Source organism: Sycon ciliatum, chromosome 9 (assembly GCF_964019385.1).
Source record: "Sycon ciliatum chromosome 9, ocSycCili1.1, whole genome shotgun sequence".
NCBI classification, from domain to species: Eukaryota; Metazoa; Porifera; class Calcarea; order Leucosolenida; family Sycettidae; genus Sycon; species Sycon ciliatum.
In genome coordinates this window covers 28,173,555-28,200,409 of record NC_088651.1, presented here as the reverse complement: position 1 = coordinate 28,200,409, position 26,855 = coordinate 28,173,555, and the positions used below count along the sequence as shown (strand labels likewise).

At 46.6% G+C, this 26,855-nt stretch overlaps 3 protein-coding genes across 3 annotated transcripts in view; 2 read left to right on the top strand and 1 right to left on the bottom strand.

Moving 5' to 3' along the window:
• LOC135825182 (mucin-2-like) overlaps positions 1 to 8,838 on the top strand; it is a 30,836-nt gene extending 21,998 nt beyond the window's left edge. Inside the window, exons 18-22 of the mRNA XM_065337911.1 lie at positions 254 to 319; positions 1,462 to 2,532; positions 3,745 to 3,919; positions 5,381 to 6,092; positions 7,124 to 8,838. Of these exons, the coding sequence (XP_065193983.1) occupies positions 254 to 319; positions 1,462 to 2,532; positions 3,745 to 3,919; positions 5,381 to 6,092; positions 7,124 to 7,863 (2,764 nt within the window). The 3' untranslated portion in view covers positions 7,864 to 8,838. The remainder of the gene's footprint in view (positions 1 to 253; positions 320 to 1,461; positions 2,533 to 3,744; positions 3,920 to 5,380; positions 6,093 to 7,123) is intronic.
• An 8,180-nt stretch (positions 8,839 to 17,018) lies between these two features.
• Positions 17,019 to 17,717, top strand: LOC135824408 (short-chain collagen C4-like). Its single transcript, XM_065337142.1, has one exon. The coding sequence runs from the start codon at positions 17,019 to 17,021 to the stop codon at positions 17,715 to 17,717; it is 699 nt and encodes a 232-aa protein (XP_065193214.1).
• Positions 17,718 to 26,114: 8,397 nt separating this feature from the next.
• Positions 26,115 to 26,855, bottom strand: LOC135824407 (uncharacterized). The gene has a single exon (XM_065337141.1). It carries the CDS (start codon positions 26,853 to 26,855, stop codon positions 26,115 to 26,117), a length of 741 nt encoding a protein of 246 aa, XP_065193213.1.

Below are 26,855 nucleotides of genomic sequence, written 5' to 3'. Positions count from 1 at the left end.
ATGGTGTTCGCTGTTCTCGCTGCAGCCGTCAGTTCCGTCGACAGAGTGACCTGAGTCGTCATCTCCGTTTCTGCTCCTGACAATGACTCTGGCTCCTTTCGGAGTGGTGTGGCCCTTGTGGCAGCCAAGCTACAGTAGTAGTAGTAGTGTGTGTGTGTGTGTGTGTGTGTGTGTGTGTGTGTGTATGTGTGTGTGTGTGTGTGTGTGTGCATGCGTATGTCTGTGTATGCATGTGTTTATCTGTACTCTGCAGGCTACTGACAGCGCAGAAGGCATTACAAGCGGAGATGACGGCTAAACAGAACATTGCACAAGAAAAGTATGGACTTATGTTCCTTCTTCTCGTTCACATGTGTGCTATAATGATCTAGTAATACCGGGTAGTGCAAACATTGCTATCACTGCTGTCTCGGGGGGGGGGGGGGGGGGGGCGCAATGGAGCAAGTTTGAGTTATTGCATGTCAACACATCCTCAGCCTTGCGCTGGCGCGAAGTGTACGAGCTGCCATTTTTTGCCGCTGCTCTTTCCTGCTTCCTGTCAAATTCTTACTTGGTAGGGTTGTGTTGGATGTAAAACAGAAAGGCAATCCTGATAAGTTCTACCAAACTATTTGATATACAGTAAAACCTGTCACGACGACCACTCGGATACGGCGGCCACCTGTCCTAGAAGACCACTGCAGCCAGAGCCAAGGGATGCTATTTCCAGTACAATGACCCTGGATAACTAGACCACCTGGTTACAGAGACCACACTTTGATTGTCCCTTGAACGGTCGTCTTGGACAGGCTTCACTGTAGCTCCTATTGCTTGAGGAGCTGCATCTGCGACTTGATCTGCGATTGTGGTAGTGTTCCTACGGATGGGTAAATTTAGTTTGACTGGATCGAGAGAGAGAGAGAGAGAGAGAGAGAGAGAGAGAGAGAGAGAGAGAGAGCCATGGGACGTACACGCATGGGGGTACACTCAGGGAGAGTTTTGGTTGCTCATGGCAGTGTTAGATGTACCGAGATGCAGAGCCTTGTGCGCGTAAAAGGAAGGAAACAAAGCATTTTGCTGTAAGTCTGAGCTTCATGATTGTACTGTTCATCAGACAGCAACTCCAGCAGTTGCTGTCTGATGATCACTTAAACTGTTAAACTCGGACATTCAGCCAAATGCCGTTTGTTTCCTTCCTTTCTTGTGTACTGTAAGACCGCCGATTTTAACGAACACTTCATTCTAACGACTTTCTAACGACTTTCAAGTCGTTAGAATGAAGTGTTCGTTAAAGTTAGCGGTCTTACAAACGGATTTAAACGATTTGTTAAATTTTGAAGTCGTTATGTGCAAGACAGTGTATGTATACAGCCATTCACCCGTTTTGACAGACGGAAATTTTTCACATTTCACCTCGTTTACCAGTATAATTATGGAAGTTCATTTCAGTTTGGTTCTGTACCCGTGTGTCCTTGTGCCCAGATCATTGCTCAGCGTGGAACTACAGGAGATGCTGCGCAAGCAATGCGATGATGTCATCCAGATTCTGAGTGCGTCAGACTCCAAGCTGGACACGTCAATGCACGCTGCACCCACAGCACACGCTGAGCAGCATCTGGGCATCTCGGATCCTTTGCCTGCTGCAGGTGTGAGCGAGCAACGCGTCGCTGTGACTATGTCTATGGCCGACGCACTAGCACCTGGCTCACTGCAGCAAGTGAGCAACGAAGCAACAATCGCTGACCAAATTGCAACTCAACGCCCAGGCAATGCATCCTCTGCGCCTGATGCTCGCGCCACAACGGCACGGAATATCGCCACGCCAACGGGTCCTTCATGGCGCTCTGGCCTTCACCAAGCTCCCGTGTCCACTGTCGCCATCCATTCGGGGCATGCTATGGAAGGTCGTACACCGACAGGCTCACCCCACCGACAGGCAGACTCCAGCAGTTCGCACGCACCTGTCAGAGGCACGGCTAGTCTCCAGCAATCACCAATCGTGGCTTTGTCTGATCGATACAGCAAAGTACAAACTAGAGGCGGTATTAGTCAAAGCAGTGCTCATCCTTCGTCTGTTCAATCGGCCGCTCTGCCAAGCAGCACCGGTGATGTCCGCGAGCGTCGTGCAAAAGAACAGCTCGCTCTGCTTCTCTCTCGTATTAACGGCCAAGCGTACAGAGCTAGTGCTGGTGGTGGTGGTGGTGCTGGTGGTGCTGGTGGTGGTGACGCTGAGACAGCCCAGACTGGGCCCGCAGTCGGCAGTGGCGGCGCTCAACCTCTTTCCGCCGAACAGCAAAGCAGCATTCACCACCCTAGCCAAACTTCACAGTGCAATACGCCACGTGTCCTGGATAATGCTGCACTTATACCACGCTGCAGTGGAGATGGAGCTGCAGCGACTACCACCTCTCTCGCTACCAGCTCATCACGTACGGTATTGGCACCGCATACCAACTCAGCATTCGAGCATCATGCCAGTAGTGAGAATGAGAGTGATGGTGCCGGCAGTGGTGATAGGACGGTGGATGGCGAGTCATCTGATGCCATGGAAATGTAAGATTGCCCCCGGTGTAGAATGTACGCGGCGGTGTGTTGGTATGTGTGTAGTTTGAACTACAAGGTTGACAGTAAACGGGCGATTGCAAACTTGAAAGTAACAATTCTGCGAGCAGTGGTGTATCTCTGTGCAGATTCTGTGGGGAGTCGTTGCTTCTGACATCCCATCATCATTATTTTATTTTATTCCCGTAGCTATGCAGAAGACGTTACTTCAGTAACGTCTTCTGCATAGCCAGGGTCCACACAGCTTTAATTTGGTGTTTGTGTGTTTGTGTCACGCCTGGCGCTATCCCGTATCTGTCCCGTACCGTACCGTACCATCAAACACAGCTGGCTACATACAGCAGGCCGCACTATTCAAATAGGGCTTTCAAACGCAAGATCATAAAGTGAAGCAACTTGGAAGAATGAGTATGAATGCGAAGTGTATGGGGGAATGCATGTAGGGCGATAGTGCGGGTTCGAATCCCAGGTAATGCCTGAAAAAAGAGGAGAATTGAAAAATTTATAACATCCCTATTCTTTTTTTGCCGTCATCAAGGCGGTAGATGGTGTCGTATTACCCTCGACCGTACCTGTCTCGTCCCTGTCCCGTACCGTACCGTACAATCAAAGACGGCTGGCCACAATGCATATTCAAATAGGGCTTTCAAATACAAGATCATAACGTGAAGCAACTTGGAAGAATTAGTATGTATGCGAAGTGTATCGGGGAATGCATGCAGGGCGACAGTGCGGGTTCGAATCCCAGGTTATGTCTAAAAACAAAAAGTAGAAATTTATCAGAATTTATAACATCCCTATGCTTTTTTTGTCTAGGTCATCAAGGCAAAAAAGCATAGCGTAGGGCCCTGAGCTTCCAAGCTCTCTCGTTTTATTTCACCGTCCAATGGCAGAAGCCAATGCAAAGGAGGGGGCGTTAGCCAGCCATGGCAAGAGAAGAAAAAAAGAAGGAAAGAAAATGATTGGTATAAATTTGTTTGGTTTGTGGATTACAACTTGTTTGTCTGCTTGTGTGTATCAATAATTGAGAACGGCATAACATGATATTCCTCTACAAATTACAGTGGACTGACGTGACATGATCTATTCTTTGAATTCTTCAGGTGATGTGCCCATGCCTGTGCCCGCGTATATAGTGAGGTTGTGACTGGCCTTCAATACAATCATTTAGTGTGTTTTCTCAATGTTTTCTTTCCACTCTAGGTCCACGGTCAGTTCATCGTTTGTGGAGAGGCTTCAGGCACATCAGAGTCGGCAGAACGATCTTCTCAGCTATCTGGAACATGTTCTGCAAACTTCACCCAGGGCCAACACAGCCACAGCAACCACAGCAGGCACCAATGTTACTATGAGCAATTCTGGAGGAATTGCAGTTAAGGTACGCGTGACAGTTATACTTTTGTACTGTAAATTGTTGTTGGCACTATCTTGCTAAGCATGCATTGATCACCTGCTAAGCATGCATTGATCACCTGAGTTCATGTGGTGCATGCATTGATCACCTGAGTTCATGTGGTGCATGCATTGATCACCTGAGTTCATGTGGTGCATGCATTGATCACCTGAGTTCATGTGGTGCATGCATTGATCACCTGAGTTCATGTGGTGCATGCATTGATCACCTGAGTTCATGTGGTGCATGCATTGATCACCTGAGTTCATGTGGTGCATGCATTGATCACCTGAGTTCATGTGGTGCATGCATTGATCACCTGAGTTCATGTGGTGCATGCATTGATCACCTGAGTTCATGTGGTGCATGCATTGATCACCTGAGTTCATGTGGTGCATGCATTGATCACCTGAGTTCATGTGGTGCATGCATTGATCACCTGAGTTCATGTGGTGCATGCATTGATCACCTGAGTTCATGTGGTGCATGCATTGATCACCTGAGTTCATGTGGTGCATGCATTAGTGTACATGGTACTTGTAGAATAGCTAGCATGCGAAAAGAGAGAGAGAGAGAGAGAGAGAGAGAGAGAGAGAGAGAGAGAGAGAGAGAGAGAGAGAGAGAGAGAGAGAGAGAGAGAGAGAGAGAGAGAGAGAGAGAGAGAGAGAGAGAGAGAGAGAGAGAGAGAGAGAGAGAGAGAGAGAGAGAGAGAGAGAGAGAGAGAGAGAGAGAGAGAGAGAGAGAGAGAGAGAGATGGAGAGAGAGAGAGAGAGAGAGAGAGAGAGAGAGAGAGAGAGAGAGAGATGGAGAGAGAGAGAGAGAGAGAGAGAGAGAGAGAGAGAGAGAGAGAGAGAGAGAGAGAGAGAGAGAGGAGGAGAGAGAGAGAGAGAGAGAGAGAGAGAGAGAGAGAGAGAGAGAGAGAGAGAGAGAGAGAGAGAGAGAGAGAGAGAGAGAGAGAGAGAGAGAGAGAGAGAGAGAGAGAGAGAGAGAGAGAGAGAGAGGAGAAAGAGGAATGTGTCATGTTGGAAGTTTGAGATGTCATTTTCGGCCAGAAAAAAACTTCCCTTCACATCTCATGACCTGCCGACTGCCATGCTAGATGTGTGTACATAAGAGTGAGTACATCCAGGCTTTACATCCAGTTGTTCCACTCCAGATATACGGTGCTGGTCAATGAAATCCAGTCGTGTCACCCAAGTCTACGCCTTGTACCATGTCTCAGCCCAGTGTTGACAGGTCTGCGGTTATGCAACGGCCGGCATGGCGTACTTGAGTGCCGTGACTGGATTTCATTGAGTAGTACTGTAGTCTTAGTGGCTATGTGCACTGTGTCTCACATTGACCAGGTGATTCTATGCCGTGTGTTTACCAGTATCCTTTCGTTGTTTTGTGGGTTGACGTTGTTGTCGTCGTTGTGGCTGCATCCTTTTTGTGTGATCCAATTAGTCGGATGACAGCGGTGCAAACACATTTCTACAGCCATCCACTGCTCACCCAGCTCCTCCTGCACACAACACTGGTCCATCTTCTCGTCAAGGATCAAACGGTTCCGAGATGCACGCTACACCAGTAGCGGGCCCCCCTGAACACCTCACCGACCTTTCTCACCAAACTGGCAGGGATCAACATGCAGCGGAGTACAATGCTGTGACGTCATTGCTGAAGGAAGTTCTCGGCCCACTGCTCAGCCAACTTGATTCCCATGCCTCGTCACCACCAATGATGGCATCATCAGTGGCTAGTCCCCAGACTCCCCATGTGATGACATCACACTCCAGTGGTAGTGTTCCAATCATGATATCATCAGTGGCTCACCCTTTGGCCAGTGCCCATGTGATGACATCATCCCACTCCAGTGGTGCTGCTCCTCCCATCATGACATCATGGGATCCAAGCAGTGCTGATGCCACCAGCATACATACCATCGGTGCTAGGGACCCTAGTCGGCATTCAGCATCAACCTTTACCGTGGCAGATGATTCCAAGGCTGCCGACTTCTCGGATGTCGATCCGGAGTCTTGCTATGTTTCTCCGGTCGTGGATACGTCGTTACCTCGCCTTGCGTCATCAATACGCTACACTGCTGCATTCCCTCATCACCACCATCATCATCATGTTGGAGAGAGTGTTACGGCAACATCTGGGTTGGCAGCCACCGGTAAGTGTGAGATCCCGTCTCTCATTCTAGTATTCTACTGATACTGAAGGGATTTTCCCGTTCTGTTACACCTTCACTGGGGAATTTCCCACTGTATCTAGTGAGTACGGTGACACAGCTGTCTAAGACGACCACTGCTCAAGGGACCTTCAAAATGTGGTCTCTGTAACCAGGTGGTCTCCTTATACAGGGTCATTTGACTGGAAATAGCATCCCTTGGTCCTGGTTGCAGCGGTCTTCTAGGACAGGCGGTCGCCTTTTCCGAGTGGTCGCCATGACAGGTTGTCCTGTATCTGTATCTGTTGAGTTGAAACTCATCACATACACTTCACGCTGTGCCGGCTAGGTTTGAGATTAATTGATGAATATGTAGAATACCTATCCCAATGTATTCAGTTACAGTTGAACTCTAAAAATGCGTCGCCCCATGGCGAGCTTAGAACATGAATAAACTGCACCCTTTCCCCGGATCGCAGGCAGGTGTAGTGGGATGGTCTAAGACCATGATTGAGAAACAGGGTACCAGGTTCAAGTCCTGCTTGGAAGCGGAAGGATTTTTCCTGCCGTGCTGCGACCCGCAGTCAATTGGGAACTCGTGGTCTGGCAGGAGGAGAACATGGATGCAGTGAATGGGATTTTCGGTCTTTGACCACTTGCTGGTGAGCTGATCTACTCGCCTCCCACCGCTTTAGGAGCTGCATCTGCGCCTTGATCCTTGAAGGGTGGTGGCGTTCCTACGGATGCGGAAAACTCGGTTTCCAGCCGAGTCTCACGCGAACCGTGACATTTTTTTCTTTTCCCCGGATCGATATGTCTCCACTAAGCATGTATACGTTTTATCAGAGTGTGTTCTAGCTGGGTTCCCATATACTTAAATGTATCGTCACTCTTGCGAATGGTCATGTGACAGGTCGTTTGGATTCATCACGTATGGACATAGAGACAATAGCACGTGTACCACTACCGGCTCGTTTGTAAAAAAATTACGGTTTATCGTTTCGCTTTTTTCCTGTTTTTCTTCTCTGATTTAGGTGGCGAGACTACACGGCAGGCATTCTCTGTGCTACCGGACAACGGAGAGTCCACGTCACCTTCTGCAGTCGGTACCGTACGCCCTGGAACACATACAGACGGTGTACACATAGTACCCACTCCCACAGGCAGTGCTACCCCATCTACAGTGACCACCTCGCATGCGTCGTTGACAGCCGATCAGCTCACACGCCTACAGGAGTTTTCCCGCGACATAGCTCGGCTGGAAGATTCCGACAGTCACGGAGAGACCACACAGGCACCGAGAAGCACAATGAAACGCATCACAGCATCTCTACCCAACAGCAGCACTGCGGTCGGCGGCGGTAAACTAGCGACGGACCCAGTACCAGCGTTGGGTCGTGCTCCTGTGCTCGTGCCCATGTCACCTCCTCGCCGGCATTCCGCTGGTTTGGGCCCGCTGGCTACTCACACTGGGCTGGCACAAACACTACGCACCTCATTGCCACACTCAGTGTCAAGCGCTGGGGAACCCCCAAAGGCAGCTGTGATGGGGGAACCCCCGAAGTCGGCCGTGAAGAAGGAGCCGACATCGTCCGTCAAGTCCAAATCCACATCGAAGACGGGCAACAGAAAAGCCACGGTGGTGGATTCTGGGACGTCGAGACCTCGTGTGAAGACGGCACGAGTCAATCCGATAAGCACAACGGCGACGTCATCAGCGAGGAAGCCAGCGAAGCGCAATCTTTCCACGGAGTTCTCACGTCCACACTCATGATCCTCTACAGCATGCACATATGTCAGGGCGGTGGAAACGGGGCGGTTGCTCAGGCCATCACCTGCTCAACTGCTTGACCACCAGCCCATGTTTACTGCCAGGGAAATCATGTGTACTCTCCATATTATATCCCCCCCCCCCCTCCATATTATTCCCCCCCCCCCCCATTCATATTATACCCCCTCCCCCTCCCCCGTATTATACACGAAGTATTAGAGACAATGGTGTGGCTGGACCACTCAATAACTGCTTTCACCGGACCTGATTATGTGTATGACTGCAGATACATACATTGTTAGTAGACTGGTTATGTGTATGACTGCAGATACATACATTGTTAGTAGACTGGTTATGTGTATGACTGCAGATACATACATTGTTAGTAGACTGGTTATGTGTATGACTGCAGATACATACATTGTTAGTAGACTGGTTATGTGTATGACTGCAGATACATACATTGTTAGTAGACTGGTTATGTGTATGACTGCAGATACATACATTGTTAGTAGACTGGTTATGTGTATGACTGCAGATACATACATTGTTAGTAGACTGGTTATGTGTATGACTGCAGATACATACATTGTTAGTAGACTGGTTATGTGTATGACTGCAGATACATACATTGTTAGTAGACTGGTTATGTGTATGACTGCGGATACATACATTGTTAGTAGACTGGTTATGTGTATGACTGCAGATACATACATTGTTAGTAGACTGGTTATGTGTATGACTGCAGATACATACATTGTTAGTAGACTGGTTATGTGTATGACTGCAGATACATACATTGTTAGTAGACTGGTTATGTGTATGACTGCAGATACATACATTGTTAGTAGACTGGTTATGTGTATGACTGCGGATACATACATTGTTAGTAGACTGGTTATGTGTATGACTGCGGATACATACATTGTTAGTAGACTGGTTATGTGTATGACTGCGGATACATACATTGTTAGTAGACTGGTTATGCTCAGGTACTACTATTGGTATGCATAATTTACACACTGGAAAGTCAGAGTTACAACCAACCTGAACGTCCTCCGCTGAGTCTGCTTTGTTCTATGCTCTATGGTCAGTGACAATGAGCACTCACGTGACTCTGCAGCTCGGGGGCCAACGGATTTGCGAGCACGGCGCACTATGCAGCTTGGCAGGAAGATGAAATATGTAATAGGGATGAAAACACGAGATCGACTGTCTGTTTAAAAAAAAGCTCTATTTTCTTTTACTTCGAAGTAGCTGATAGTTCTGTCCGTGAGCTGTGAAATGAATTTCAAATGATCAATACCAGCAGGCCTGGTTGTTTGCACCTGAAATCTACCTAGTGCTTTGTGAGAAGCAGGAATATCATATTATCAGAATATTTTTACGCAGCCAACGAGTATCTTTGTGTCATCTATTGGTGACTCTACCGGCTTGAATCATATCGAAAGTTGTAATTACTCTGTGAGGAGAAGTTTGTCTCATTTGCTGGTCGCAGTCACGTAGATCATTTTTATAATTATTAATTTTTCTGACTACAATAACTCTCCTCTCCCTAGCTGCTCAGTGTTGGTGTTGATTGTTTGCATGTGCAGTGCCTATGTGATGGGGGGGGGGGGGAGGAGGTGATGGAGCTGGTGCATGGGATAGCTCACATTTGACCAGGGACCAGTAGGGGTGTCGGTGCAGGTTGACGGCAGAACCATGCCAGTCAAGTTTCAAAGTACATGTACTGTACTGTACACTCACGCCTGGCGCCAGCCTGTGTCGTACGAACACGCTGTATATTCCACATTCGTAGAGAGGAGCGGAACTAAATTTTTAACGCTGAAATATTCAGATTTAGGCTCATCAAGAATCTTGGTACGTGTACGTGTTCGCCAACGTCAAAAGTCCATGTCTTGTGCGCACGTTTTGGGGGTAAGAAAACTATTTTTCCTTGTCGAAAGGATTATCTATGTTTCTGACTTTTTGATTTGCAGACTAGATCCCGACCGAGGACTGGGAGCATGTTCCATGTGCATGAAGTGGCAAGGCCTCGAGGATTAGCATGCATGATGCAATACATTTGGCAGGTTATCCACTTCCTTGCCGACCCCCTTTGCCTAAACACACACACACACACACACACACACACACACACACACACACACACACACACACACACACACACACACACGCACGCACACACACACACACACACACACACACACACCCTTATTTATTTATTTACTTCGAAGTATTTTATTCCAAGCAATACATGGCTGGGGTAGCCAATGACCGCTTTGCGTGGCGATTGCAGGGTTCTTATAGCCAACCACGGCTATAAAAACACACATACTTATACTTGTCCATGAAAAGCCTCTTGCACGGGCAAAGCAAATGTGCTTACATAATTATTATGACACAAAATCTCAATACAAAAAAATGAACGAAACGCCAAGAATCTGAAGAAAAAACTCAATCCAATTCTTTGTTGCCATAACGGGAACTGAAACCTAACACAAATCTGAGAAGATGGCAGTTGGCGGTCTCGCGGGAACAAAACTACCAAACGTAAGCACTAACAATGTTGAAACATGGTTGCAGGAGACTAACTACAAGTAAGCAAGCAACGCATACAAAGAAAAATCAGACAATTAAACACATTTAATACCGTCTAGGCCACTGAGCTGGACAGGCAGCGGTGCAAGAAGCCGTGGTCTCGCCTACGGCCATACGAACCCCTGCACCCGCGGAAGCATGTTATGGCCCAACGGAGCAGGGTAAACGACAGGAGGCTCCGAAGCTCACCCATCACTACCGAGTAGGCAAGCTCGCTATGCTTCTCCATCAGTTGCGATGCCAATGCCTTCAAACATAATGTCGTCTCTTTACCGCACATGCCGGAGGTACTGAAAACGAGAGGAGTGAAAGCTCCACGATCCACTCTACTTGTACTTGTTGCTCACTGCCAAAACTGGTCACGTGGGTCTTTCCGGGAGAGGGGAGAGAGACTCAAAAGGAATCTTGGAAAGATGACTCAATTGGCTTTGAACTGCCCAACGGCCGACACCCCCTGAAATCCCCAAAACTCTGGGTGGACTTAAAAAAGATCCCACTTATGGGCTCACCACACCTCAGTAAGTGGGTGAGGACAAGGTGCAGAAAAAGGATTGACGGCATCAGGGTATCCGTCCAGGGATCCAACTGCAGTTACCCCTGCCCCCAGTGAAGGTAATACTTGCTACAACTTGGTGTGGGGAGCAAACCCTTTCTTACTTGAGTATTATTATTATTATTATAATTTTTAAAAGAGGTCGGAGGCGGATAATACTTTAAAACGAAGGTAAGTTATGGGTCGCAAGTATCCACGCAAACACACATCCAGTCATAATAAGGCACTTGTCATAAGTATCCGAACGTTTTCGGTCCCTTCTCATCAAGGATTATACAGGGAATGGCTCAAGTTGGAAAGACTAAAACTTATATAGCGTAAAGATAATTAGATAACAACACTCGTGACAAGGTGGAAAATTATCAAGTTTAGCACGACACAAAACTCGAAGGAAAATAATAATAGTGACAACAACATAGTGAGCAAATTAAGTTACATTGTTACCACCTCGACGAGGAGTAACACCAAACAATTGTAGTGACAACACATTTTCTTTCTGTACGCAAAGTTCAGGATCTAACTTACGGATATACAAAGCTTCTAACACAGTGCGTGCGTTCGGTGTGAAGAAGGATGTTCTACCTACCCTTAGTAAAAGTAACCTTATCTATTTCTTTCAATACCGACAATGTGAAGATCGGTATGTAGGTAGAACCCTTCAGCACCTGGGCGCACGCATTCGTCAACATGTGCCGTTAAGTTGTGTTCCGCTTGATGCGCGCGATTGTCGTCCTCGCCGTGGCCGTCCTCCAAAATGTGCTGTCCAGTCCATCGGTGGATCTTCCTCTTCCCGTGAAGATGTGACTGCATGCCCGTCCTCTTCTGCGTGTGTAGGACACGGGCCAGCTGAGAACAGCATAAAAGACGGTGAAAGACCGACACGTAAACCACCGAAACTGACAAAGGATCTGTCGGCGTCGGAAAGGGTGACGAGAAGCCAAGTGAAAATACGGACTGGTGAGGACGAACGTACAACGACAACGGAAGTGACAACAACAGTCAATATTCGAAAACGTGGTAGACCGCGAAAACTAACCTCAATATCGGACACCGGACAAGTTGGAGTAAGAAGCTCAATAGAAATCCGCAATGGAGGAGACGTAGCTGAAAGGACACTGGGTATCGCGCAACCAACGGTTAGTGTCAAGAAACGTGGAAGGCCGCGGAAACGCGAAGAGACGGATAGTGGTGATGCCACGAAGAGGCGAGATGACGGGACATTGGAGGAGACAACACCCAATGGAGCTAGGAATCGCACTTCGTAAATCAAACAACATCTGTCAGCCCGTACCAATTGTCGTGAGTTGTACAGTGATAATGTTTTCTCAATATTGTCACGTGGTAGATGTGCGTTGCATTTGGCTGTGTTAGAAGCTTTGTATATCCGTAAGTTAGATCCTGAACTTTGCGTACAGAAAGAAAATGTGTTGTCGCTACAATTGTTTGGTGTTATTCCTCGTCGAGGTGGTAACAATGTAACTTAATTTGCTCACTATGTTGTTGTCACTATCATTATTTTCCTTCGAGTTTTGTGTCGTGCTAAACTTGATAATTTTCCACCTTGTCACGAGTGTTGTTAACTAATTAACTTTACGCTATATAAGTTTTAGTCTTTCCAACTTGAGCCATTCCCTGTATAATCCTTGATGAGAAGGTACCGAAAACGTTCGGATACTTATGACAAGTGCATTATTATTATTATTATTATTATTATTATTATTATTATTATTATTATTATTATTATTATTATTATTATTATTATTATTATTATTATTATTATTATTATTATATTATGTGCTTGTTCGCGTAGACATCAGCATGGCCTGCAGCTGCATTAATGGGCACGCAAATCATGCAAACCAGCCAAAAGTGTTCGCATAAGCCACTTCGAATAGTATGACTACTAGTATGGGTGGCTAAATCAGAGTGGATCTGATATAAGCCTCACTAGCACCATTGATTACACAAGAGTTAATCTAGCCAGAAGCAGTCCATGGTTAACAGGTATGTATACTTCAAATAGAAAGTATATGAACCCTGGAACCAACAAAGGTGGCAGGTACAACATTACACCTTCAAGTAGCCGAGCCCGTTGGCAACAGATCCAACACAATCAGGCATAAGTGTACCCACCAACCAAACTAGCTGACAACACACATACACCCCCCCCACACACACACATAAAATTATCATGAATGGAGCTCAACTACGGTCAAGGAAAGGGGTTGGCCATTACTTCACAAGTACAGGAAATGGGAGTCCTGAAAATAATATGCATCATGTACATGTAAATTGTCTAAGTTCAGTGAATGTATCATAATGATGTTTGATGTTGTAACAGTTCACAACAGAACAACAAGTAGCAGCAAACAAGCCTTGATTGTCCTTGTTGTTCTGTTGTGTATTACGCTCTGCCTTTGTGGTGTTGAGCACTGTCAGCACTCTGGGTACATCCTTCGGTGTTGTAACAGTATAAATTTCGAACATCAGACATACAGTCTGTGCATTTGATGCTACAAATGTTCGTGTTACACAGGGAAGGCTCGTACATGTATGTGCTGTTAGTAGCCCTTTCCCAAAGATGCCAAAATATTTCCCAACTTATCACCCTCACTTAACTATTTACATGATTGTGTTTCGTAATCCCGTCCATGGTGCGCTGGATAGCGCTAACGCCGAGACCCTAGGTCGGCGTTGCTAGTCCCGCCTCGCCGGCACAGGCTCCCTGAGAGCCCCTACTAGTACATTGTCTGTCTTTCTCCTTTGTTGTCTCGATCATTATTTTCTTTTGTCTTCTTCTTCTCCTTTCTTTGTTATGGTCTATCAGTACGAGGTGCATTCTGTAAAAAAAGCCAATATACTTCATAGTAGTTATGATGAAGAAAGGAAAAGGAAAAAATGTTACGAGTTGTGACAAACTGTCCACCAACGTAACCAGATCTTATACAGTCAGCGAGTGCGACTAAATGGCACAAAATTGACAAGGAGTATTGAGACATTCGGCGACCTGACACCTAGCTCCAACACTTCTCCAAGGCGCAAACCAACAACCTTCCAACTTGGAAGGCTCAGGTTCGGAAAGGTCCAAGAGGGGAAGGAAAGCGCAACAAAGAAGAGCACAAGGTACGCATCACGGCAACCTTCGCATTGTTTGTTGCCGTGATGCGTAGCTCGTGCTCTTCTTTGTTGCGCTTTCCTTCCCCTCTTGGACCTTTCTCAACCTGAGCCTTCCAAGTTGGAAGATTCCGCTGCATACAGCTCGCTGAGCATCCCATTGCTTTGTAAGTGGCTAATCCCTTTCCACTTTGTGTACGTGCTCTTCATTTTCTTTTTTTCTCTTCTTCCGTGGTTGGTCTCACCCTCTCCTCAATTCAATTGGCTGTCTTGACATGCCACGAGGTGCAGAAATAAATTTTTTAATAAAAAATAAAAAATAAGAAGACATACGGGAACAAAGGCTACCGCGAAACACATGGATGGAAATGCGCACTTCGACCCCAGGTTAGACTCGACTGGAGAGTCAGAGTTCGTAACATACATGTACATGTAAGCTGTTCCCCTGGAATAAAGCATGCGTAAGCGAAGTATTCATCCCCAGTGGCATGCAGTAAATCCAGAGCAATAAGATTTCATTCTTGTCACGCTAGCCAATGGAACAGACTACATGTATTTCCTGCTTGTTCCCATTATCAGTTGTAGCAAGAATAGGCTTGGTTGGTATGACGAATGTTGATAACATGACCAAAACACCTTGGGGATTGCATCAACAAAGCTGTTTATCTTTGAATAGACTGGACTAATTCTTGTTTGTAAAACTTGTAGTCTGCTCACCGGCACTTTGATGTTATGGTGACAATTAATGGTCAGCCTTAAGTACGCATTGAACTCGCGGAGCGGAGACGCTGCATGGTTTGGTACTCATGACGTTCACGTGAGGACGGACCATCTCTCAACAACCTACAATGTAATGAGCACAGAATGAATGCTTGCTACGAAGGCAAACACTGTAAATAATGCATTACTATAGCCAAGCTTACAAGACCGTGGAAACAAGAATTCTGTTGGCGAATGCAGAGCTAGCACTAAATACCATTGCATTCTAATAATTATTACTCTTGCTAGTACTCGAGAAGTACTAATCCAGTGGATATCGCTCTCTTAGTTCTGCTTCTTCTTCTTCATCTTATAACGGAGCATCAGCAAATCGAATTTTCGAGTGAAATTCGAAAATCGTCACGAAAGCACTCAATCAGTCGAAACTAGGGCTTTGTTCGACTGAAAAATGCCCGCAAAGAGAAAATACTTTTCGAATACTTTTCGAATGCTCCGCGCGTGCTCTAGTACACAGCGCACTACGAGTACTGGTACTCATACTTGCGCCTGTACTGTAGCTACTAGCTCCTACTTACATGTAGCTACATGTAGTCGTAGTTGTAAATGGCTAAGTGCACAAGGCACAGTCGAACCGGACTTCTTGACGCTATCCTCTCTCTCTCGAACTGTGAAAGGTTCTGTCAAGTGTGCTTTTTGTTTCATTTCAAGATCCTGGAATCATGGCTTTTTTCACCAACTACTAGTACCAGCCCCGCGGTATATGCCTCCTGCTCCCAGTAACCCTGCTGGCATTGCCTCGGCATCTGCGTCTATGGTGAGTTCCCCGCAGGGAGAGGACAACTCAAAGTGTGCCAAATATTTGAGGTTCGACCTCACCATGGATCTCATTCTGCTGAGGCAGTGTTGGGCCCACCCTCAGCTATTCGTCCGCGGGTCTCCTGATATGCAAGGGATAGCCGAGGAACTCGGCCGAGATCCGCCTTTTCAAGGGGTCTCCAAGAGAGATCCTATCGCCAATAGCCTGAATCGGATGAAGCATCCGCCGCTTCGCGTCATCCTCAACGGCAATGAAAAACATTTTAAAACAGCAGCAACTCCATTCTGTCCAGGTGACCTTCAGCGAACTCAAGGAAGAGAAGCGAATCCAACAAATCGACTTGCTCTGCAACAAACGCAGCCATTGCACATCTCAAAATCCCAGTCCTCAACTACTCAGGCTAGAACTCGATTCGAAAATACTGGACTGCGCTACATGCTGAACCTCTTTTTCATTCGAATTTTCGGTCTGATTTTCTCTTTGCCATTCAAATAATCAAATCGAAAATTCGATTTGCTGATGCTCCGTATTATTATTAATATTTAAGTTTTGAATAGGGCAATCCCCACAGGCCTAAGGTCTTTTCACAGAGTACGCTATGAGAGAGTTCCAGCGGAATCCAGAAAGCTCAAAGCGAATAAGCCATAACTTATTTGAGGTATCTCACTAAAATGAATCAAAAACAACAAAAACGTCTCACTGTCCGACTGCTCACGGTCCTTCTATTCATGGTCTTAACATATCAATAATTATCGCAGCTATCACTGATACCCCGTTGCTACAATCATTCATGTTCCTTACATGCAGACACCTACCCCGGGTAGAGTGGATGTGGCAAAGACGCCGTCCCCTTGTTAGTACGGCTTCCGGGTGACGGAATGTACCGATACTAGTCCAAGCGACATATTCAAGACGATCCGGTTGTATCTATTGCAGACTGTCACCTTAAGCACATAACTACTACTGAACGAATGTCCTGCATTATTCATGTTCACGAGGCCAATGGCGTATCTACATACAGTAATACCGATGTATGAACTAAACGTGTGCTGCTGGTATTTAGCTGTTCGTCTGACTGTGCGCTGGATGAATGTGGACAACCGTGTCGGACCTGCACCAGCCCACGAGGCACAACACAGTACTCCAACCAGGACACGGACACGGGCAAGCTGTAGCTCAAGTCATTTCCGTTGTCTTCACTGTCGTCTAGTCTGTAAAAGTCGACGTACGTCTTGTTTGATTTCTCACAACAGCCTTTGGCAGGGTGAAGGCAGGTCAGACTATTTCTTTGAAGTGAAATTTGTGTGATTGTAAACCTGTCTTGCTGTTGGAGAGTGGATCTGGTACAGCATGGACTTGCGTGGTGTCCTTTTCCTGATTGGAATATGCCTAGGCTTACCGGCAAACACAAATGCCCAGGACGCTATCCAGCCTTTAGATCCTGATTCCGTGGATCGGTTTTTGCAGGCACCAAGGCCCGCTGAATCCGCACTGATCATCGATAACTTGGGCGCGGTCTACACCCACTGGGGAAAGAGCATCTGCTCCGAACAGGCAACACTCGTTTACAGCGGATTCGTCGGCGGGACATGGTACGCGAGTAAGGGAGGCAGTTCCACGTATTTGTGCATGCCTATGGAGCCTGAATACAGCCTGTTTATCAAGAAGAAACAATCGAGAACCGTACTACAAAGCTCAGAACTACAAACACCGTCCAAGCAGATTCCAGCTTTCGGAGATCTTTACCAGAACACGCCAGCCTGTGCGGTGTGCCAAGCGTTCCGCCGTCCAGCGCAGTTCATGTTCCCAGCGAGAATGACGTGCCCGGATGGCTGGACCAAGGAATATGATGGGTACTTGATGACGGCAAACAATCGCCACAGACGTACCGAATATCTCTGTGTGGACGGTCAGCCTGAAGCTGTTCCGAACACGAGCAAGAATGTCAACGGCGCCCTGCTGTACTTCGTCGAGACGAACAGTAAAACCCACGTGCCCAGCACGTACACACCGGAACGAGAACTGACCTGCTCCGTCTGTACTAAGTAACCAAGGCGACCCACTGCATACGTCATGCGCCATACGTCATGCGCCATCTCTGATCTATCCTTCCTCACTGGTCCGCACGATAAGTATTTTTTCTGTACGCCGAGCATTCCAGCCATTCGCACCTCTCCACTCTCTCACCTCTCCATTCTAGATTTTCATCCCAACGAGCTTACCAGGCACAGGCAACATGACTGTAGGTAGGAAACAATGAATGAGTTGACAGATCACTCAAACACTCCTGCCGTGTCCTGTGTTGATGCTTTGTTAGCGCATTTACCTTCCCAGTCACAGCTGAACATGTCTGCAGCAAGAAAGAACGATTTCTTGAATGTGAAACAAAGGACAGAGTAGGCGAGTGATAAGTACTGCTTACCTTACTCACATAGGAAAGGGTTTGCTCGCCAACCTGGAGCTTGCTGCTTCAATGTTTCTTACCCACAATCACATGTACATGCTCAGTGCCGGCAACTGAAATCCGACCCTTGAGCCGTGCGCTCACATCGCAAACACCCAACAGGGGGTTGTAACACTACAAAATAGAGACCGCTAGAATGTGAACGCACCGCTCGGGGTTCGGATTTCAGTTGCCAGTACTGTACATGAAGTTACTGTAGCCGACTACTGCATGGCATAAGCTGTTGCACCATTGAATTCTCACTACCGGTACTTCTTCATCATTCGTTGTAGCACCTTGCATGAATTCCGGCTGCACATTAAACCTTCCTATTTTCCATTTGCGTAGAGGATCTCACATTGGCTACCATTCACCGTGCATTTCTGCAGGATCCTTCCTTGCCCACTGCCCATTCCATGCAGCTCCGATCTCTGTCTATGCCCTGATCTGTTTTGCTTCAGTAATTGTGACTCCACAGGTCTTCGGATTCTGACTAGGACCGTTGTATGTGTGTGTGTGTGTGTGTGTGTGTGTGTGTGTGTGCGTGTGTGTGTGCGTGTGTGTGTGTGTGTACTACTGTAAGTACTTGCCAATTCAGACTTGGACAGTTGTGTGTTACATACAGCAGCATAGGAACGATTTGAGGCACAAAGTTGAACTGCCACTGTGATAACTCGCTCGGACAGCGTTCCGGTTAGTCTCGTCTGGCTGGATCGCTAACCTCGGAACGTTTTGTGACCAGTGTAGCCACGGCTGGTACGGAACGCAACTTCACCCAATCCTAGTCCCAACACACACACACCAACTGATCTCGTCAGAGCAGAGAATATGTTCAGTGTTTGGAAGAAGAGCACCGAAAGAACCTCTCGCTAAAAGCAACAGCATGCTATGATATAACACATTGTAGAAAACAGCAAGCAGCGGCAGTAGCGATAGTACTTGCTTAACATGCAGCTAAACTGCTACTTTGTCCTCTGCGCGGAACGGCGATCGGACACGCACACGCATACACATACACATACACGCACAGGTCTGCGTGATCTAGAAGCGGCGGTCATCATGATAACATAAATATGCAAAGTGTGAAAGAGTATTAGAAAGGGGAGAGACTAGACCCGGCGTCTAGACTGCAATAACCTGATTAAAAGCATTGCCAACCAAGTGGTCAAGTAGGTGCACTCACACTCATCCACACCTCGCGTACTACTACTATATTGCGAATTCATAATTACATTGTATTGCACTTTCTACCGCAAGTGCACAGTCGTGCGCTTCATCTATTGACAGCCAAACCTATCATTCTACAGGTAGGTGATATAGCTGGCACACACCGTATAGTATATTGTACAATAACTGTTCCAACTACAGAAGACATAGTGTGTCCACGTTCTACGCACAGTAGCTATCAGAAGTTAGTAATAGTTACAAGCCCTCACTCCCGGGCTATGACACCACAAACGCTCACAAAATTCTTAGGAGACAAGAATGCAATGATAATAGAACCAGCGAAAGCAACAGTTGCCTTTGCTTTACATTAGGAAGTGTTTGACCTCTGCAACTCCATGAATTTGCAGAAGAAAAAAGAAAACAAATGCGGGACTCTGACTCTTGCTAATACGGGAAGGACACGTGTATAGGGCCAATAGAGAGGTTAAGATGCACGTTATTTCCGACGTGACGCGCAGTTTCATGTCAAATTTGGCGTAAAACTCCAAATTTTGCCGTGAGCAGCAGGTCACTCGCGTTGATTTTTCGACGTGCGAGCCAAATAACGCGAGCTGAACTTTCGCGTCACGTCAGAAATAACGTGCATCTTAACCTCTCTATTATCCAAGATGGGTGAGTTCTGTCATACCTACATGCAAGCGTGCTATGAACTCAGTATTCCATTATACCCGATTCTGGGACATCTCTCTGAGCACTAGTACCAGTCCTACTAACTGATTTGAAGGGCATGTCGTTTTTTATCAATTTATAGATATGTTTTATAGCTCACTTTACTTGACCTCACGCTAAATATTTACCTATTTTCTCTCCAAATATATGAACTGGATGTGAGAGAGTTCTGGAACTATCTAAGGGGTTGTTCACAAGCATGCATCATGTTGGAGGTAGTGAACTCTTCCAACATCATCAAGCTGAGTATGTCGCTAAACACACCACAGCCACAGGGTTCATTTCAAGCACATCCTTATCAATTGCATGCACATGTACGATACGTAACATTTACATGTAAGTGTACGTGTATATGATTGCCCGTGGTCACGTCGTGTGACTGCAGCGACTCCTTGCTCTCACACGAATGACGTAGTGTTTGCACATCCTCTTGGCATTTTAATTCAAAGAAGACTTAATGTTTACTATTCGATCTCATTTTGTTAGTCTACCGGCTGGTGACTGCAGAACATCGATCAAGCCTTGCTCGGCCGTCAGGACCGAACGGTACTACAAGTTCCAGGTGACCTGAACGTTCATGGAGATCTACTCTCTTCTTCAGCCTCTGGTCGTCAGGTTGTTAACATTCTCCTACAGTACAATACATGTATGCATACCTACATGTATGTGTAAATGTACGTATTGTCGCGGCTCACACGGCTCACTACTAGGGCATGTACATCTGCAGGGAACGATCGAAACCTTTCTTGTCCAACTCTGGTTTAGCAGATATACAGTGTATGCCAGACTTGGTGCCTCGATATATCTGATCACTTCGCCATGCTTGCTCAGCTTCCCCACGTATGCAATTCCAGCCAGAAGAAGGGAAATACCCCACATGTCAGAGTTACAAGTACACAAGCACCGCATTGCATAGACTAGGAATGAGCAATGCACAACGTGAAGCTAACATCACTATCCTGGTGCTCGATGAGCGCCATTGTGATAACAGCCACTCAGGAACACAACAGATGGGGATCTTAGGGAGGAGAGATCCATTCACCGTATTTAAAGAGCCTCTTTGGCCGGGCTGTGAAGGTGTCGTTACACCGTGTATTTCAAGTCACTTCAATGTACTTCGAAGTAGTCAATCATGTATGGCGCTTACATCTAACACTAGTGTCAGATGCAAATTGTGAGTTTCACGTAATGGCACGGTAAGTTACAGTAATATTACATGCATACTGGTGTCTATTATTTAAAAGCCCTGACATTTTAATGTTAGTTCTCCCTTGCCACACCAGTGGTTTGTATTGCGGCAAGTATTAACCGTTCGGCTAAGGCGCTCGGACTGACACCTGTAGAGAGTTGTTGAGGCTTCCACTAAGTTCTTCTCGCAGATGCACTGTAATCCCTTAAGAAACTATGCGTCACAATGCGTTTTTGGGTTTTCGGGGTTTGCATTTCTATTGCATTTTCCTCATTCATTGGCATTGTGTTTCTTTTGCCCGTGACCGAGGTTTGAGTACGTGCGTCACACTGCAGCGGCTGAGCCAGCCCCTATAGTGATCAGGCACATGAATAAAATGCACGTCCATGGCGGTTAACTTCTCAGTGTTGCAGACCAAAAGGGAGACATGTAGCGGCCTCCACATGATACGCTCAGCGCGTGTTGGCACATTGCGAATCATAACTGCGTTGGTCCCGTAGTGGTGACATTATTGTTTCAGAAAGGGTTTTCTGATCATCGCTCTCCAAGTCTTGACATGAAGGTTTTAACTTTGCTGTCGACATGTTTTGTATTTCTACTGATGTACTCGCTGCTCCGATGTTCAGTCTGTGAGAGTAAAAATCTACCGGAGTATTACGGACGAGAGTACTTCGTTTCCAGTGATGATGATCCTAATCCCAGTCTCGCAACTGTTACTCAAGTCGAGCAGTTACAGGTCGCAGTACAGGCGCTTATGCAGCAGGTTGCTAATCTATCCACTGTGCTCTCAGCACGTTTGGATGATCTCACAGTGCAAGTCGACACAGTGGCAACACGAGCGAGCGCACTGGAAACTCAACAGACGAGTCAAGCCCAGCAGCTGAATAGTTCGGAAACGTCCACTACCCAACAGCTCACGAATGTGACCAGTCAACTCCAGAAGGCAGCAGAGGATGTCCATGCCTTACAGCAAGCAATGGTGAGCACTGCAAGCGGTGTGCAAACTCTTCAAGATAACGTTAGTGGTATTGCGGTAGTGTTGGACACGACTCAATCCCAGGTTACCCTCCTGGACAGAGCCCAGGCAAATCTCACCGATCAAGTGGAGCGTGCGAAAACAACGTTCACGCACTGGGGAGGAGATGATTGCAACTCATCGCCCATGCTGTACAATGGGTTTCTGGCAGGACCATTCTATACTGACATAGGCGGGGGCACCAACTATCTATGCATGCCTTTCGTGCCAGAGTACAGCGGCTTCGTCCCGGGTGCGCAAGCTATATCTAGTGAAATCCATACCAGCGAGTTGCAGACGGACTTTCCCTCTCTTCCTCTATTCCAGGCCAAGTATCAACAGACGCCTGTCTGCGCAGTCTGTGAAACGTCAGCACAGCTTATGCTACCAGGACGCCTGACATGTCCTAATGGCTGGACGAAAACCTACCAGGGTTACCTGATGACGGATAATGACAGCCGCACTGACTACAAGTACATCTGTATGGATAGCAACCCGAAAACACTTCCCGACACCAGTGATAATGTTAACGGCGCCACTCTGTTTTTTGTGGAGACAGGCGTCACCACGCATATTCCTGATAGCTACGACTCCACGAAGGAAGTCACGTGCACAGTTTGTATAAAGTAATAATCTTCCCCACTTTTCGGTGAAGCCAGGACCTTAAGTTGGCGGCGGTGATGCTCCAGTTTCATCAACACAGTTGCGACTGCAGCCACCTCTATCATCCCGAATTCTGTGCTCGAGATTCATGGTTTCTCGTAAAAGAATGATCTCCTGCGTAGAGAACCTTCCGTACCCTTTGTTGCAGCTCTTTTTACACACGCTCACTTTACATGTTATCTAAATCCGGTAATTATAATGATATAACGGCACAATTTGTTTTATTCATAGCCATTTTACGTACATGTATACTCCGCACTAACGAATCAAACGTACCAAAGAGAAACACTATTCTTAGCCATTGAACCTGCACTAACGAAGGGAAAAATACATTTTGAAAACGTTTGGTGTAGAAATTTTCGATTTGTTCTTCTTGACTGGTGTGGACAATGTACGTGTACAAGCATTGTTTGAAGATTTGGGAAGTTTACAATTTGCTCTACAACCACCGGAATGCCCACCATTATCATGTTGTCTGATGATTGCACGGTTGTGCATGAAACTGAAGAAGATAGCAGTAAATGCCACAAATTCCCCAGTCGCACAAAGTCCCCAGTCGCACAAAGTCAAAGTGAACAAGTGAACCCAAACTCAAAGCAAAGAGCCGAGGAGAAACTTGCGTGTTGATTTCTGTGGTATATATACACAATGTACTTCACTGTTTTAACGTGGCCTGGGATCGGTCTCGTAGTAGGCAAAGCCCGATTTTGGTTAGCTCAGTCGGTAGAGCATGAGACTCTTAATCTCAGGGTCGTGGGTTCGAGCCCCACGTTGGGCGCCAAATGTTAAAGGGGAAGTTAAGGCAAAAATTAAAATTTCACCAGTTGTAGTCTTCGGGGTGCTGAGTCGAATGGTCGTGGTCCGAGGAAGCTGAGACGCTCCCTTCCTACTTGAATCCCAATCGAACTCGCGCACTTCCACCGAAACTGGGTGACTGCGCCCTACTAGATGGGGATTTATATGCAAAATGTCACTAAAAGCGCCATTTCGTTCTTATAAAAGCACGGATGACCGCGATTGGCCCATATGTTGTAGTCTTTTGGACGCTGAGTCGACTGGTTTTGGTCCGAAAAGGCTGCGATGCAGCGTTCCTCCTTTATTCCCAATCGAACATGGTTGAACAAGCGGTCACGTGGTCCTGGGTGCCCAAATCACCTGGTCACCACGCCAGCAGGTGACAACTTTCACACCAAGGTTCAACTCGAGTGACAGGACTGCACCCAAAAAAGGTCAAACAGGCTAGTAAGTTGTACCCTGCAGGCACGGTGACCAGGTGACTGGTGTACGCAGGATCACGTGACCGCTTCTTCAACCATGTTCGATTGGGAATAAAGGAGGAACGCCGTATCGCAGCCTTTTTGGACCAAAACCAGTCGACTCAGCGTCCAAAAGACTACAACATATGGGCCAATCGCGGTCATCCGTGCTTTTATAAGAACGAAATGGCGCTTTTAGTGACATTTTGCATACAAATCCCCATCTAGTAGGGCGCAGTCACCCAGTTTCGGTGGAAGTGCGCGAGTTCGATTGGGATTCAAGTAGGAAGGGAGCGTCTCAGCTTCCTCGGACCACGACCATTCGACTCAGCACCCCGAAGACTACAACTGGTGAAATTTTAATTTTTGCCTTAACTTCCCCTTTAAGTCCCGGTTTCGCTCAGTCAGCAGAGCACGAGGGTACAGTAATGGATAATGGTTATCATACAGAATTGCACACTTATTCCGAGAGAGAGAGAGAAAGAGTTCTCTAGCATGAATCTAAGAGGTAGGAACTGATCTTAATCGGCAAGAAACTAATCCCGTAGGAAACTAGAAAGGCAGCAGCTTTTATAGGCGAGCAAAGTATAATGACATTGCAAAGCAAACAGGCGAAGGTAGGGAACTAAGGTTGGTAAGACAAGGATTACGAAATCATCCTTCTACAAGTTCTAGAATAGTGGAGAAGGTAAACCTAGATCATCAATGCTATACAGGTAGATGAAGTGAGCATTGCGTAACAGAAACATAATGACTAAGCGAGGTATTCTAGAAGGTGAGATATCTATATTATGCAACTTAGTCGGCAACATTACTCCTCGGGCATATGACGTGGAAGGTATGGAACAGTCCGGAATCAACGACGTGATTGACTAACTAAAAGGAAGTGGTAGAAGTACTAGTTCTAGAAGTGCTGACAACAAGGTTACAAGCATGGGAGATCTAATTATAGCTTATGACGAGGCTTACATTCACGTGCAAGTACAACTACTACTAGTCGCAATCAAGTCATGTTCATGTCATAATGTATGCATTTCTACCCTTACACAGGTGAAGCTTCCATATTTTGCCGCAACATTTTGCTTCCTCATCGTCGATATGTTGCTTTCATTTTGCCCGGTCACTCGATATTTTGCTCCCTTTTTGCTGGTAGCAAAATCGGGCTATACCTATCACGTAGCCGGTGATTGGTCACGTGGTTTGGGATTGATCACGTGGTCTGGGATTGGTCACGTGGCCTGAAATCATTCGAGTGACGGGTTCAAACTAGCCTTCAATTGACAAGCATGTCATGTGAAATCCTTGCCCCCCACTTTATGTCATTGGAAACAGTCACCAACCAGTACGCAAAATACAGTTCTACCAGGAAGTGATTTTTCGAGCACTGTGTCTCAGTCGCTAGCTAATAAAAATAGAAAAGGAGAATGCCGCAGAGAGAGAGAGAGAGAGAGAGAGAGAGAGAGAGAGAGAGAGAGAAAGAGGGGGGGGGAGACAATCGAGGCATGTTGGCTGGGGCGAAGGAAAACATGGATGAAGAAAGAAAGACGGAACATGCATTCATTCAGTTCGCTGTCTATACTAATTTAGGAGTAGGGCAAGATGCGTCTAAGAGTAAATAAGGCTAAGGAATAAGAAGAAATCTAGAACCAAAAAAGAAGATTGCAGAATCCTCCCTCGCAGCCATCATTGGCTACCTCAGTGGCAACACAAACAATGTGTAAGGTATACACAATGAAGGTAATCAAACAGCAAGATACGGGATTCTACATTGTTCTAAATAACACCAGCTGGTCACAAAAGAGTGCAAGCTCAGGTTTGATGTTTAAATGATTTCTAAATGTGCAGCTGAAATGGGCAATGTGGAAGAAAAGGAAGAAGGACTTGGATGATTTGCAAACAGAATCTTGAATGTAAAGGCAACTTCAAAATGCTGTAGCCTCGCGGAGAAGGGTTGCACCCAGCAGAACTGTGCATCTGTTTGTAATTACCTTGAACAGACGGAGCAGGTCAACTCCTTCTCACCGACGTATGTATCCGGAACGTCAGTTTTGGAGTTGGTTTCAACGAAATACAACAGAGCGCCGTTGACATTCTTGCTGGTGTCCTCCATAACCTCTGGCTGTTTGTCCATACAGATGTACTCTGTACGCCTGTGATCGTACTTTGCCGTCATCAAGTACCCATCATACTCTTTGTTCCAGCCACCTGGGCAGGTCAAACGACCAGGAAACATGAACTGCGCCGAACGACCGGACGCTTGACACAAGGCACACACTGGTGTATTCTGATGCAGGCTATGGAAGGCAGGAATCGACTTAGATGGCGTCTGTAGTTCGGCGGTTTGGAGGATAGAGTTTGATTGAGTTTTAGGGATGTACTCACTGTATTCTGGCTCCATCGGCATGCACAAATACTGCGCAGCGCCTCCTTTAACTGTGTACCACGTACCTCCCACGAATCCACTGTAGACTAGATTTGAGCCAGGGGAGCAAGTGTTACTTCCCCAGTGCGTATAGAGAGGGCCGTTCTGGAAATACTGGTAGTCAAGAAATTGTCCATTCTGCTCAACCTTACGATCTTCGTCCGAATTTTCATCTGCCATTTCGTCGCTCATAGCGGCAAGAGGTTCCTCTCCGTACTGTTCATCATGCACGTATGTTCCCAAGGTGATTATTGGAAGAGCAATGGATAGACCAACCATCAAAATCACAGAACGGACGTCCAT